General features: G+C 40.0%; 1 protein-coding gene across 1 annotated transcript; it reads right to left on the bottom strand.

Moving 5' to 3' along the window:
* Positions 1–1837: 1837 nt before the first annotated feature.
* On the bottom strand, positions 1838–6109 carry KBTBD7 (kelch repeat and BTB domain containing 7). The gene has a single exon (XM_080798769.1). It carries the CDS (start codon positions 5958–5960, stop codon positions 3921–3923), a length of 2040 nt encoding a protein of 679 aa, XP_080654895.1. The 5' UTR covers positions 5961–6109; the 3' UTR covers positions 1838–3920.
* Between the last annotated feature and the right edge of the window lie 8868 nt (positions 6110–14977).

The raw sequence follows: 14977 nt of genomic DNA on the forward strand, positions 1-14977 counted from the left end.
CTGGTTACACAGTTTAGGATTTCAAAGACAAACTTTCTTTTAAAATTTAGTGCACTGATACAGAGCTGCAAACTTTTTATACTTCCAACTTGCGAACATTCAAACAAATTCAATTAAATGATTTTAGTTTACATCTCATCTGTCATATTTTATATATTTTCCTTATGTCAGCACAAATTGACAAAAATGACGTCGGGCAAAGCACTGGTTCCTAGTTTAATGAGCAGTGAGTAGCAAATTGATTATATTTTAAATAGACTCTTTATGGTTAAATGTCCTTTTCCAACCACCTGTTAACCTGGTCATTATGAGATAAAGAACTCTGGCTACTTAGGTGTATGGCTTGATATGTTGCCAGTTTGAAACATCTGGAACCTATATTTTGCTTTGAATTCTCATTATACAGTCTTCCTAGATAGTAATCATATACATAACATACATGCATAACTCTTCAAGTTAAAGCTTTCAATTAGCTCATTTGATTAATTTCTTCTGATTCAGAAATCAAATTTAGTTACTTAACTACTCATGTTAATTATTAAATGGAAAAATTTAAACAGCAGAAATGTCAACTCTGTCTCAGTTCTGAGGTACCCCTTCATAGTCACATCCCTTTCAGATGGTAAATGTATATTATTTCATTAGCTCTATTTTAGCAAAGATGTAATAATGCTCTTCTCCCTCTTTAACAAATATTTGAGCAATATGCCTTGTGAAAAAAGGTGAATTTCTTTTTGTAGAAGTGTTCTTGGGACTCTGTCACAAGTGTTCTTTTCCTGGGTGTGTGGAATATCTTCAGAAGTGTCATAACACCCTTGGAATTATAAAAATATGAACATATACACTTTTCTGGGGAATGAGTCAAAAGCTTTCCTCAGATTCTCGATAAGATCCAGGTACAAAACAGAAGAAAACATTGCAACTACAGAAGAATGCAACTATAATTTAAATTTAATCCTAAACCCAAATTAAACAAGGTATTTGCTAACTTAGTCTTTTATCCTTCCGAAAATGCCAACGATGCTTACCATTTGAATTGTGTAAGTATTTAAAATAATTTGGGTTCGCTGAGCTTTTCAGACTACAGGCATAAAGATACAAAAAAAAATTAAGATCCTTCTAAATCCTACACAGAATAGCCTTACAAACAATATTATATTGAGCATTTGCTAAAAGGTGTGTCAATTAATTGTAAAATTGAGACAAAGTTGCTTTCCTGTCAAGAAGGGATTTCAACACTGCTGGTTGTGTCACTCATTGTACAAGCAAAGGTTTTATACACTTAGCAGAAATGCTAATTAAGAGGTCAGAAGGCCTGGGTTCCAGTGCCATTTTTATTTGTAACTAACCATATACAAATCACTTATCTGTAAAATAATGGTTAACATCTATCCCCTAATTCACAAATATATTATGAAACCAAAGTCTTCCCCCAGAACTTCTTTTTAAACCATGACATTACTGTTAATTAGCTTATACTTAACTAAAGGATGAAAATGACAAATTGTAGAATTTGTCTTTTATCAATCAGTTGCAGACTTCAACTCTGCAGATGGATAATCTGGTTGAGATCAGCACTGTCCTATTTCAACCTTACAAAACAAAAAGCTATCAACAAGAAGTTACTAGTGAAGAAGAGGTGGCCAAAAATAACACTACTAAGAAATCACTAAGTTGAGACCAGTGCTTTTAACATCCCTGATATCAAATGGAACAAAAGTTAGCCTTAGGCCACTAAAGAATGTTTGCTGCTTTGAGGGAACACATTCTTTTTTTTTTTTAGGGAACACATTCTTTTTTTTTTTTTTTTTAAGATTTTATTTATTTATTTGACAGACAAGTCACAAGTAGGCAGAGAGAGAGAGGGAAGCAGGCTCCCTGCTGAGCAGAGACCCTGATGCGGGGCTCGATCCCAGGACCCTGAGATCATGACCCAAGCCGAAGGCAGAGGCTTGATCCACTGAGCCACCCAGGCGCCCCTTGAGGGAACACATTCTTAACACATTGCTAGAGCAAGAGTCTTATTTCACTAGAAGTAATGTTAAACAGGAATGTCCTATGGACTCTTCGGATGCCCAATCAAAATGGCCAAGAAAACATCTGTGTGCTTGGTTTTTGTTGTTTTTTTTTAAAACCCTTTTCTCTCTCCCTCTTTTTTATTCAGAATTCAGGTACCTACCCCAGGCATACTCCTCAGTACTCTGATGCGGTGTAAGAAATGTTAGAATTCGGTCACTACAGAATAAACACGTAAGAGGAATTAACATTTTGAAAAAAAGATGCAAAAAGAGGATTCTAAGTCAGTATAGAAAAATTTATAGACTATAAGCATCTGTATATGTACACCATCTATCATGGATATGTGTTGTGACAGTCATATGTATTAAGCACCTCAAAAGGTAAGCACCTCTATTTCTCTGTATTTAACAGTATCAATTTTGTGTGATTTAGTTTCTAGTTCTGGACTTACCTTTACTTAATGGTGACACAAAAACAAACAAAAAGACAAAAAACAAAGACTGGAGCACGGTTCACAGAGAAATACAGAACAGATACAAATACCTTAATAAAATAACCATGTACACCATTGCTAGGGAAACATTTTAGACGAAATATACTTTCACTATTGGCCCCAAATGCCATCACCCACTTAAGTTATTTAACTGTCAACTTTTAATAGAAAAATAACTTTGTGATGATAATCATATACAGTGACTTACAAAACTTGACAGAACATTTCAATGCTACACAAAACAGTTCCATACACAACTTTAAGTTTTAAAGTTCTCTGCGGGCACTTGATTTTATGGTTGATAGATGCAGTAACTACTGATCTCAATAAAATACCTTTTTAGCTTAAATGTATTTTCAAAACCAGTATAACTTCACAAAAACAGTAAAGAATAAATCACTTCCTGCTGAAGAATCCTCTAAGATGAACACCAAAACTATACAGCCAAGATATTTTAGGAAAGCGTATAAACTGTTTAAGACTAGGCATGACGAACAGATAAAAATTTACATTACTCAATCATACATCCAGTGAAAAAAAGGATTGTTTATTTGATTGAATGAAGCACGTATCAGATATAGATGAAATATGATCTTACAAAGCAAGTTACCTTTTTTTTGGTTTAGAAGGGTGTTTAAATAATTGGTGATTCTACTAGATTGGATGTTTTTTAAAATAGAAAAATGGCCATTTAGCAACTGCACATTATATTCCAAAATTAAAAGCGAAATTTCTTTTAAAGCAATGGAATCCTGATTTTTTTTTTTTTTTTTTACTTTCTGTGAGCTCTTAAGACCATTCTGCACATTATCAAAATGAAATTCCATTTTATAACATATATCCAAATTTTTTTCTTTGCATAAGGGGAGAAAACCAAACCAAATTTAACTATACTAACTTATAATACTAAAAACTAGCTAGTTCAAAATTTGGGAAATCTACTGCTTTCATTATTCTGAAGGAAAATATAAACCTTCAAAGCCCTACCAACAACTTCTAGTCCAATGTTCTACTTTTTAAAAATTAAAAAGTTAAATTCTTCGTGGCACTAAATAGAATTAAAAAGTTTACAGAAGGCTAAGGTAGAAAATCAAAATATAAAGGGCGTAACTAACCCAAACAATCCACTGGTGCAACAAATATTTGAACAATGAAAAAACCACCAAGCATTCCAATCAATTAGAATAGTTCATATTTGCATATTTTAATCTCAACTTTTAGCACAGTAAATTATCATATAGGTTGATTTCATGGACTATTTAAATTCTGTAACATTACATTAGTAATTCAAACATGACCCTTTCTAAACCAAATCTGCAGTCCTAATCAACATTTTTCTTTTCAGGAAAAGGAAATCTTTTTGAGATACATTCCATAGTAGTAGAAACATTTTAGTGCTTCAAAATATTTACAAAGAACCCTGCTGATCCTGTGCATTTCGCTGAGGTGCTACCTGCACCCAGACTTCATCATCAGAAAAAGAACTTGAACTTCCTGACTCTGAGTCCAGTTCACTGAATCCATCTAAGTCCCATTCAGTACTAGACTCACTTCGAGCATCATCCTCCTCAGTGATGAAACTCTGTCCAGGTTCGAGGCAGGAAGGATAAACACGTGCACAGAGGCAAATAAAGCCAGAGTCAAACTGCAAAAGGCCTAACATGGTACCTATATTAATCCACTGGTCTTCCCTAGTATCGTATTCATAAACAGTCACCCGGTTTTTTTTCCACTGAGGGGTGGTGGAAGTGATGAGAAGCAACTTTTGGCCATGATTGACAATCTGATAGTTGTGGGTCTCTGAGTCCAAGGGAATGTTACTAATCCGCCTCCATTCTCCCCTGGCTGGGTTATAGACCTTCATGACTGGGATGTCACAGATGCAGTAGATCTCATCATTGAAGACACAGGCTTCCTGAAAGTCACTACGTTTAAGAGAAGCACAGTTCAGCCACGTATTGTGGCTAGGATCATAGTAGAGCATGCGCTTACTGTTCACAGCATAAAGATAGTTCTGAACCACTATTAGTTCAAAGGAATAGAAGGAATGGGGTACAGGAGCCACCAGCGCCCACTGGTTTCTCTGGACACTGTAGCATTCCACTTCCTTCAGTTTGACTCCAGTAATCGGGTCTCGCCCACCCAAGATGTAGATGTAGCCATTGAGGTAGGCCACATCCATGCCCTCCCGGCACAGCAGGCGGTCGGCAAGCTGCTGCCAGCTATTCTGGGCTGGCTTGTACACCCAGAGGTCCTTCCTGGGCTGAGCGGCCAGGTAGATGTCATGGTCTGGAGAGACACAGACAGCTGAGGAGGTGATAGTCTTAGTGTGAGCCAAGCTGGTTAAAGGAGATGGCATTGTGTAAATGTCCCCTGAGTATGGGTCATAGCAGAGAAAGGGATCTCTAGGATGTCCAAAGAAGATCACCATCTCCTTGGCACACATACCCAGTCTCTGGGGGGGATTTTCTGCTGTGGGTACAACAGAGCTGTTGCTGCTATCTGGCTTCGGGACCAGAGACTTGCACAACTTGTCACCATAGCGCATCTGCAGGGCCCCTTCAATAAAGTCCAGACAGTACTTCTTCACTATAGGCTTGGTCAGCAGCCCTTCCAGGTAATCCTGATCTTCATCTCTGAAGTGTGTCCAGCGGACACACTTGAAGACCTCCGCAGCGCTGAGGCCCCGCTCCTTGGGAGCTGCCTCCAACCACTGCACGGCCACATGACACACAGTCCGCTCACTCTCGATGTCCAGACTATCCAGACGCAGGACAGCCAGCAGCTGGGCCAAGCTCAGATCTGCCAGACTCTCCTCCCTTACTGAACCCATCCGGCTGAGTTGCTTAAAATTGTGGGCTATAAAGGACTGGGCCTGTGATCGCAGCTTGTGATGGTCGAAGGCGTCGGCAAACTTGAGGATAGCAGTGCAGTTGGCCAGGTCAAGGCGGCGGGCTAGGAAGGAGGCACAGGCTTCCCGCACATATTCGAGCTGCAACATGTCAGAGGCCGCGTAAAGGCGTTGCACGTTGGCCTCACTCAGCGACACGCGACCCGTGTAGCAGTAGTCGACCAGCACCTCGAAGGACTCGGCATCCACATCATGCATGGTCACGTTCGCCTGGTGGCTCTCGTACATGCCACCGGTGAACATGCTCTTGAAGTAGGGACACGCGGCAGCCAGCACGTTACGGTTGCAGGAAAAAAGGCGGCCGGTGCCAGGCCCGCTGCCAGGTGTCACCACCTCGATGGTCACATCACATAACAGCCGCGCGTCGTAGAAGGACTTCAGCTGTGCCAGGAGGGCTGCAGAATGAGCCGTGTCCTTCAGCTCCTCCGGGCCCGTAAAAAAAGCTGAAACAGAAGGCTTGGAAATTCTCTTGGGTCGCCTCCCGCCGCGGGGACTGGCCAGGCGGCGAGAGCGCGGAGCTTCTTCCCGGGACTGCATGGTGGAGATGGCGGCGGGGTACGAGGGCGAGAATGGGTGCAAGGACCGGGCTCTGGCTCCTCCTCGCCCTCTTTTCGAAGGCGCTAGATCGCGGCGTCCCTGAATAGACTGCAGGGGCCGCACTTACTCAACTCAGCCCTGAGCCGCGGTGCCGCCTCCCTTTATCGCGTAGACAGTGCCTGACTCACCCTCTTCCAGTTCCGCGCCCTTTCTCCGCCTCAGTTCGTTTACAGGACCCGCCGGACGGAACCAAGAAAGCCGCCACTGCCGCGCTGGCAATACCGGTAGGCGTCCAAGAGAACTACAGCTCCCAGGCTGCCTTTCGCGCCTCGAGGCATGCCGGGGCCCTCCAGACTCAAGGGGATAAGCGGACGGACAGAAGCCGTTGTGCATCTTGGGAGTAGTAGTTTGAGTAATATCGCGAGGTTTCTTGGGGCGAACTGCTTGGCTAACAGAATTTGAAAGCGTTAATTCTCCTGGATTTGTTGGTTTGTAGGATTGGCTTTGAAGTTCCAGGGTAAAATCTCCGTTTTAGTATTCGTTAATTGTGTGGCATCCCTCTGAGAACTTTTCCCTCTGTGAAGTGGGGATAATAGTTTTCATGGGATTGTGTGAGAGTGGAATGGGATAAACTGGAGAGGACATAGGGCACTTCAATAAATACTTGTTGATTAGAATAATTACATGCTTACACCATGCCTAGAATAGGAAGATTCGATCTTTGTTAGCTTTTTTTTTTGGGGGGGGGGTGTTAAAAAAAAATGAGATACCCAGAACCTGTGAAACCATGAGCAATTTCTGCAAGAAAACTTTGTTTATAATGTTGCTTCTTTTGAAGGGTTCTGAAGGTTATTACAATATTTTCAATACTAAACGATATCCGTAGGTTCATTAGGATGTCTTAGATAAAGATGAGGTCCTAGAGAACACCATTTATAGGTGGCCTCAAAAAAGCAGATAAGGCATATTGAACAGGTGGGTCTCAACATCTCACCAAATCAACACTTCCTCTGGGGAGCAAGATTATTTTCATAAGCTCTTAATATGAGTGTTTTTTGATTCGTCTAATACTTCTCATTTGACTTCCTTTCCACAAATCAGTCGAAGATTATAGTTGTCTTTATCAAGGAGTTTAAACGGGAGTTTTAAAATATTTAAACACAAGGCCTTGTACAAAAGCACAAGATCCTGAAAGCTCTATATTCATGCATGCTGTAATATTTTGAATTGATATAGTTCAATCTGTGCTTTACAAACGTGTTTATGTATGTATTGATCAATGTTCTTAGTTAAATGTTCAAAATCAAGTGCTTAGAGACTGGGTTTTGGATCGTCTTTTTTAAAAAGAAAACATTTACTTTATTTTTTTAAAAGATTTTATTTATTTATTTGACAGAGATTACAAGTAGGCAGAGAGGCAGGCTCCCCACTGAGCAGAGAGCCCAATGCAGGGCTCTATCCGAGGACCCTGAGATCATGACTTGAGCTGAAGGCAGAGGCTTAACCCACTGAGCCACCCAGGTACCCTGGGGAGCTTTTACTTTAAAAAGCAGTTGCTCTTGCCTCTAGTTTGTCACTCATTACCATAACTTAACAAAATCTTGGTATTACATTGATAGGTGGATAACACATGGCAGGAGAATAACTCAAATTGTTTTGCTCTCTTGTCCTATTAGCTGGAAAGCTTCTACTGGAAATAGATAGTGGGCTCCAGTACCTCCCCTGTAGGGTTGTTGGGTATATCCCTTAGATATACTTGAGAGAATTAGGTCATTAGTAACATTGATTGCTTTCTCACCTGTGCTAGAAGAGCTGGGGAAAAAGCAATTACAATTTTTTCATATTGATAAAATATACAGTAGTTACCATTTTAATTCTTTAAGAGTACATTTCTCTGGCATTAACTACATTCACGTTGTTTTGCAAACATCACCACCACCCATCTCCAAAGCTCTTTTCATCTTGCAGAACTGAAGCTTTGTACCCATTTACAGTAACTCTCCTTTCCACCTTCCCCCAACCCCCTAGTAATAATCACCATTCTATATTGTCTCCGAATTTGACTACCTTAAGTACTGCATATCAGTTCAGCGATTGATTTTTAACTTCCTTATATCTGCCCTTTGTTAGTTGGTTTGGATTATCTTTTTACACAATCCAAAGTATTTAGCAGGACAGTAAACAACGTGTGTTGGAGAGGATGTAGAGAAAGGGGAACCCTCTTACCCTGTTGGTGGGGATGCAAGTTGGTGTATCCACTTTGGAAAACAGTGTGGAGATTCCTTAAGAAATTAAAAATAGAACTTCCCTATGACCCTGCAATTAAACTACTGGGTATTTACCCCAAAGATACAGATGTAGTGAAAAGAAGGGCCATCTGTACCCCAATGTTCACAGCAGCGATGGCTGCAGTTGCCAAACTGTTGAAAGAACCAACATGCCCTTCAACGGCCAAATGGATAAGGAAGATGTGGTCCATATACACTATGGAGTATTATGCCTCCATCAGAAAGGATGAATACCCAACTTTTGTATCAACATAGACAGGACTGGAAGAGATTATGCTGAGTGAAATAAGTCAAGCAGAGAGAGTCAATTATCATATGGTTTCACTTATTTGTGGAGCATAAGAAATAACACAGAGGACATGGGGAGAGGGAGAGAAGGGAGTTGGGGGAAATTGGAGGGGGAGTTGAACCATGAGAGACTGTGGACTCTGAAAAACAATCTGAGGGTTTTGGAGGGACGGGGGGTGGGAGGTTGGCTGAGCCTGGTGGTGGTATTATGGAGGGCACGTATTGCATGGAGCACTGGGTGTGGTGCATAAAGAATGAATTCTGGTACACTGAAAAGAAATTTAAAAAATTAAAAATTAGGAGCACCTGGGTGGCTCAGTGGGTTAAAGCCTCTGCCTTCGGCTCGGGTCATGATCCCGGGGTCGTGGGGTCAAGCCCTGCATTGGGCTCTCTGCTCAGCGGGGAGCCTGCTTCCTTCTCTCTCTCTCTGCCTGCCTCTCTGCCTACTTGTGATCTCTCTCTGTCAAATAAATAAATAAAATCTTTTAAAAAAAAAAAAGAAAAAAGAAAAACCAAAGTATTTAGCAGGCATAGTGCCCTAAGTTCTGAAGGAGTGCTGCCACCGAACTTTGTGATGCTGCAAATGTTTAATACCTGCGCTGATAAGGTAGCTGGAAGCCACAGGCAGCTTTTGAGTACTTCAGATGTGGCTAGTGCAACTGAGGAATTGAATTTAACATTTTAGAAATCCAGCATTGGTATCACTGCAATTCAATGGGAAAAGGAAAGTCTGTTCAACAAATAATGTTGAACAATCAGTTCACAATGTAAAAAAAAAAAAAAAAAACTTTGGCCCTTAGCTTATACCACACACATAAAATTGTAAATGGATTTTAATATTAAACAGAGACATGAAAACTCTGACACCTCTAAAAGAAAATATAGAAGGCTGTCTCTGACTCTGAAGTAGGCAGACATTTTAGGGCACATACACAAAAACACTGATCATAAAAAAAATGATAAAATGAACTTCAACAAAATTACAAGCTTTTGCCTATCAAAAGGCAGTGAAAAAATTAAAAAGACAAGCCATAGTCTGATATATATGTATATATATACATATATATATATGCACACATATACATATACATATACATATATATAAAACTTTTATTTGTAAGGGCGCCTTGCTGGCTCAGTCAGAAGGGCATGTGACTCTTAATCTTGGGAGTTGTGAGTTCAATTGTCACGGTCGGTGTGGAGATTACATAAGTAAAACTTTAAAAAATTTGTGATACATAAACCCAATAGTCAATAAAAACATGAGGAAGCTGCTCCACGTCATTCATCCTCAGATAAATGCAAATTAAATTCATGAGAAAACACTGCATATCCACGAGAATGGCTAAATTTAAAAAGGTCAAAAGTGCTAAATGTTGGTGATGATAGGTAGCCTTTGGAACCTTCATATACTAATAATAGGAATATAATTTGGTATACTCATTTTAGAGAACTGGTAGTTTCTTTGGATGTTAAACAGTAATTTCTCCTAAGCATTTATTTGCCCAAGGGAAATTTTTTTTTCTTAAGATTTTATCCATTTTTTTGACAGAGAGAGAGACAATGAGAGAGGCAACACAAGCATGGGGAGTGAGAGAGGGAGAGGCTGGCTTCCCGCAGAGCAGGGAGCCCGTGCAGGGCTTGAGCCCAGGACCCCCCGGATCATGACCTGAGCCGAAGGCAGACGCTTAATGACTGAGCCACCCAGGCACCCCTGCCCAAGGGAAATTAAAACATACGTCTACAAAAGACTTACACAATAATGTTCATAGTACCTTTATCTGTAACAGCCAAAAACTGGAAATAATCTCCGTGGGCATCAATAGGAGAATGAAAAAAATTGTGGTATATTCATACAGTGTAATACTACTTGGAAATAAAAAGATACCACCTTTGATATATGCCATAATGTGAGGTTTCAAAACTTTTATATTGATCTAAAGAAGACAGATATACAAGAGTACACAGTGTATGTGAAGTTCCAAAATAGTGAAAATAAGTTACGGTGAATATAAATCATGTCAGAAGAAAAAAATCTTTTTAGAGGCTGCCACTGTTGGAGGAAGGGATTTTGGCAGATTGCTGGGTCAACTGGAAAAGAACGCAAGGGAAATTTCAGGGGTGATGCAAATGTCCTCTTTTTGCTTGGGCTGGTGGTTACATGGTGTATGCAGTTGCATTTAATTTACTATAAATTATACCCTCTCTGAGGAGAAGCCACTTCATAATTGGTGGCACTAAATAAAGTTGCAGAATTCTTTGCCAGGAAATTGTGAAGATCATTCCGTCATTAAGTAAGAATCTTTTTATCTTGAGGCGAGTAAGTCAACACTGCTCCAGTTCAGTCGATGTGGCACTCCATGTACGTGGGATAAAGGTGAGGTGACTCAGGGCAGTCTGCGCAGCCTCCCACGTTATGAGCGTTCAGTCCCTTTCTCTCCACAACCTCTAATTCAGGTCCTGTGTGCACTCAGGGGTCACTAGTTTGTCATCCTGCGCCCCATCTGTATTGTTTTTCACTCTCATTTTTAAATAGAGTCTACAAACTGTTCACGCTTTTATTTCCATATCCAAAATAACTTGCACTGCCATTAGTCATTGGCTACTGGAAGAGCTTTTGATGGGTCCACTCTTGTTCAATTAGAGAGGGCTTAGTGAGTGAGCAGCCTTGGACATGACTTGTGTTCCACATTATTTAGTAGCAAACAACTTGTTTCATATCTGTTTTAAACTGAAATAATTTTAAATTTATTATTAAAAAAATTGAAGTACAGCACACATACCGAAAAGGGGAACAAATAAAAATTGTAAATGCAATGAATTTTTTAAAAATGATTTACTTATTTGAGCTGAGCAGGGAGCCCAATATGGGGCTTGATCCCAGGACCCCAGGATCAAAACATGAGCTGAAAGCAGACACCCAACTGACTGAGTAGCCCAGGCACCCCATAATGTAATGAATGATCACAAAATGAATACACCTGTGTAACACCACTCAGGTTAAGAAATAAGACACTACCAGAATCTGAGAAGCATCCCCCTCAACAGCCTCCTAATCACTATTGACCCCTAACACAAAAGTCAGATGATTTTAAAGACAGTTTCTTTTAGTTTTTTTGACTGTAGTAGTTTGTTGATCTTAATCCCTTGACTAAACCTTAATTAAAAATATCTCTAAGTTTGGGGGCGCCTGGGTGGCTCAGTGGGTTAAGGCCTCTGCCTTCAGCTCGGGTCATGATCCCGGGATCCTGGGATTGAGCCCAGCATCGGGCTCTCTGCTTGGCAGGGAGCCTGCTCTGCACCGACCCCCCCCCCCCGCCCCCCGCCCTCTGCCTGCCTCTCTGCCTACTTGTGATCTCTGTCAAATAAATGAATAAAATCTTTAAAAAAATTACAAAAATATTAAAAAATGTCAACTTTATCTTCCTAGTTTGGGAGATAAATTGGTCTACCTGAATCAAGTAGGATTAAAAGTTTAACTGAAATTCATTGTACAAAAATAATATATGTAACAATTGAAAGTACACATAAAATATGTGTAACAATGGAATAATAGGTATCCTAGATCTCTGCTACTCCAAGTGTTGTTTGTGAGTCAAAAGTAACCACTATCACCTGGGAGCTTGTGGAAATGAAATGAATTGTGGAAATACAAAACAACAGGCCCCAGATCTTCTGAATTAAAATCTGCATTATGGTAACATCCCCAAGTGACCTGTACATATACAGAGGTTTGAGAAAAAACACCACCCAAGATTTTTCTGGGTTCATAAGTTCCAACTTTGGTTTTGATTTTTTTTTTTCCTCCAAAAAGTGTGTGCTTTAAGGAAAAGCCAGAGCTGGAGAATGAGGGAAGGGCAAAGACCTTGGTGGTGATATGAAAGTCTGAACTTCCTCCTGGAAAGGCGGAGCCTCCCTTTGGCTGAGGAAGCACTTTTCCTTTTGTCCTCATGCCTTCTTAGAGTCTGCTCTTCCTTGCCATGTTTAGAATATTAATACTATCGAATGAATAGAACAAATTAATTCCTCTTTCTCTTGCTTTCCCTCTTACAACTTTTCACTTTCTTAATGAATTTTTTTTGCAGACATCATGCTTTGAGGCTTATAGTATTTAGTGATTTTTTTCTGAAAATTTAAAAAAATGACATGTGATTTCACACTTGACATCATATAGCAAATTAGACTATCTTCATTTTGCCTCAATTCATGCAATGTTTTAATTTACATTTCCTTGGATAAATGTTTCTTTTATAATTTTTTTAAAGTTAATTTTTTTTAAGTCATCTCTATGCCCAATGTGAGGCATGGCCCAATGTGAGGCATGACCCCTAGATCAAGAGTCTCATGTTCTTCTGACTAAGCCAGCCAGGTGCCCCAGGATGTTTCTGTGACGTAAACCACCTGACAATAAAAATCAGTTTCTAATGTTTACCCTAAAACTCCCTATTTAATTGAATGTTCTTTCAAATTAAATCAGATTCTCCAGAGACATCGATTACTTTAGAGGGCAATGCTTACCCCTGGGGAAATAATAATGATATTGATCCAAACAGGATTAAATTATCTCTCCACTTAGAGAAAGTGAGAGGAAAAACAAAGGAAAGCTTTCTTTAAATAATGTCACCTATTAACGTAGAAAGAACAAGAACATCACCATTTTTTAAACTCAAGCTGATTTGGGCACAGCAAGAATCATTAATTGATGTTAAATCAATGAGATGAAAGGGCACTGGGTACATTCATTACATACAATTTGGTGTAACAAATTACCCTCAAATTTGCAGCAAAAATAATTTATTTACTCAATTTCTTAGAGTCCGGTATCCAGAGCAGCTAGTGATGCGCCTCTGGCTCAAGGGCTCTCTTGTGCAATTACAGTTAAGCTGTTGACCAGAACCACCATCGTGTCAAGCCACCACTAGGGTTGAATGATCTGCTTCCAAGCTCACACCTGTGCTAGTTGACTGAACTTAGTTCCTCGAGAACTGTCAGAACAAGGGTTCTGTTTAGTCATACAATGTGGGCTGTTCTACAGAGCTGCTCACATCATCCAGCTTCCACCAGTGTTGTTAGAGTAGGAAGTTAAGTTTTAACAAGATGCCTGCAGGCCAGCAAAGTGGGAGGCAAGGCTAGCCTTGTTGGGGGTGGAGGGGATGCGGGGGAAAAATTAGAAACCTGGTAGCATTCCAAAACAAAGCCACAAGAAGCTGGATCAAACCAGACAGGCCCAAGACAAAGGCCAGAAACCCTGACCAAGTAAGCGAGAAAGGCATGAAAACCTGCTCCTCCCCCACCCAAATCCCCTCCCCAAGTAATAAATATTCCACCAGCTTTCTTTGAGCTCACCTGCTCTCACATCTTGAAAGTGTACTCTCACTTTAATAAACTTTCTTACTTGCACTGCTCAACTGTTTTGTCTGGTCAGTCCTTGAATTCTCTCTTGTGATGAGACCAAGAGCCTCCTGTGACAACTCGGAGACAGGCTGGATGGAGGTCTCAGGGCCTGGGGGATCTCCCCAGTCCACCCAGCAATGGTGTGAGTAGCCAGAAAGAGAGGCAGGGCCAAAGGCAAGTCTTTTTATAACCTAATATTGGAAGTGAGAGTCCTACCCCTTATATCACATTCTATTAGAAGATAGTCAACTAATCCAGCTCCTGTTCAAGGGGAGCAGATTACACAGGTGCATGAATGCCAAGAATGAGATCACTGGGGTCATCTGAGAAGCTGCCTAGCACTATGAGGAAACAAATGTTGATATAATGCCAAAGTATTACCCCATAGATTACCTACTAATTATTATAAAGAACATGTACTATTTTAATGGAGTGATTTGACAGTTTCCAAACTCAGCATTACTAATAGTGGAACTTCCTGATATGATACACTATGAGTTTCACATTACCCAGGAAGTAGTCTTGCCAAATGTGTTAACTGAATTTAATTAATTTTTAGATTTAATATTACTTTACAGTACATTGAATGGATGAATAAAAGTTACCAATACCTTGAGGAAGCAGTCAGACAAATGTGAATGTAGGTCATTCTATAAAACAACTTTGTGGGACTCTTCAAAATGTCAACATCATGTGGAAAAAAAGTTGAGGGATTAATCCAAACACTAAAGACATACAACCAGATACAATCTGTGAATCCTGGCTGGATCCTGGATTGTACAAAACTAATAAGCAAAAACAGCCAAAAAGACATTTTGGGGATAACTGAAGAAATTTTAATATGTGATAGATCATATTATATAATTATTATTATTATTATACAATTAAGTATAATAATGGGAGTTATGATTTTGTAGGAGAATGTCCTTATTATTAGGACATGCTGAAATATTTTGGTGTGGTGTTACAAGGTCTGCAATTAACTTTTACATGTTCAAATAACCACCACAGGTATGTGTGTGTGTACACAGAGAGCAAAAAACAACA

Source organism: Martes martes, assembly GCF_963455335.1.
Source record: "Martes martes genome assembly, chromosome: 3".
Classification (NCBI taxonomy): Eukaryota; Metazoa; Chordata; class Mammalia; order Carnivora; family Mustelidae; genus Martes; species Martes martes.

What these genes read in the sequence shown, in the direction of transcription:
- KBTBD7 (XM_080798769.1), bottom strand. Translation starts at nt 5,960, where the DNA reads ATGCAGTCCCGGGAAGAAGCTCCGCGCTCTCGCCGCCTGGCCAGTCCC.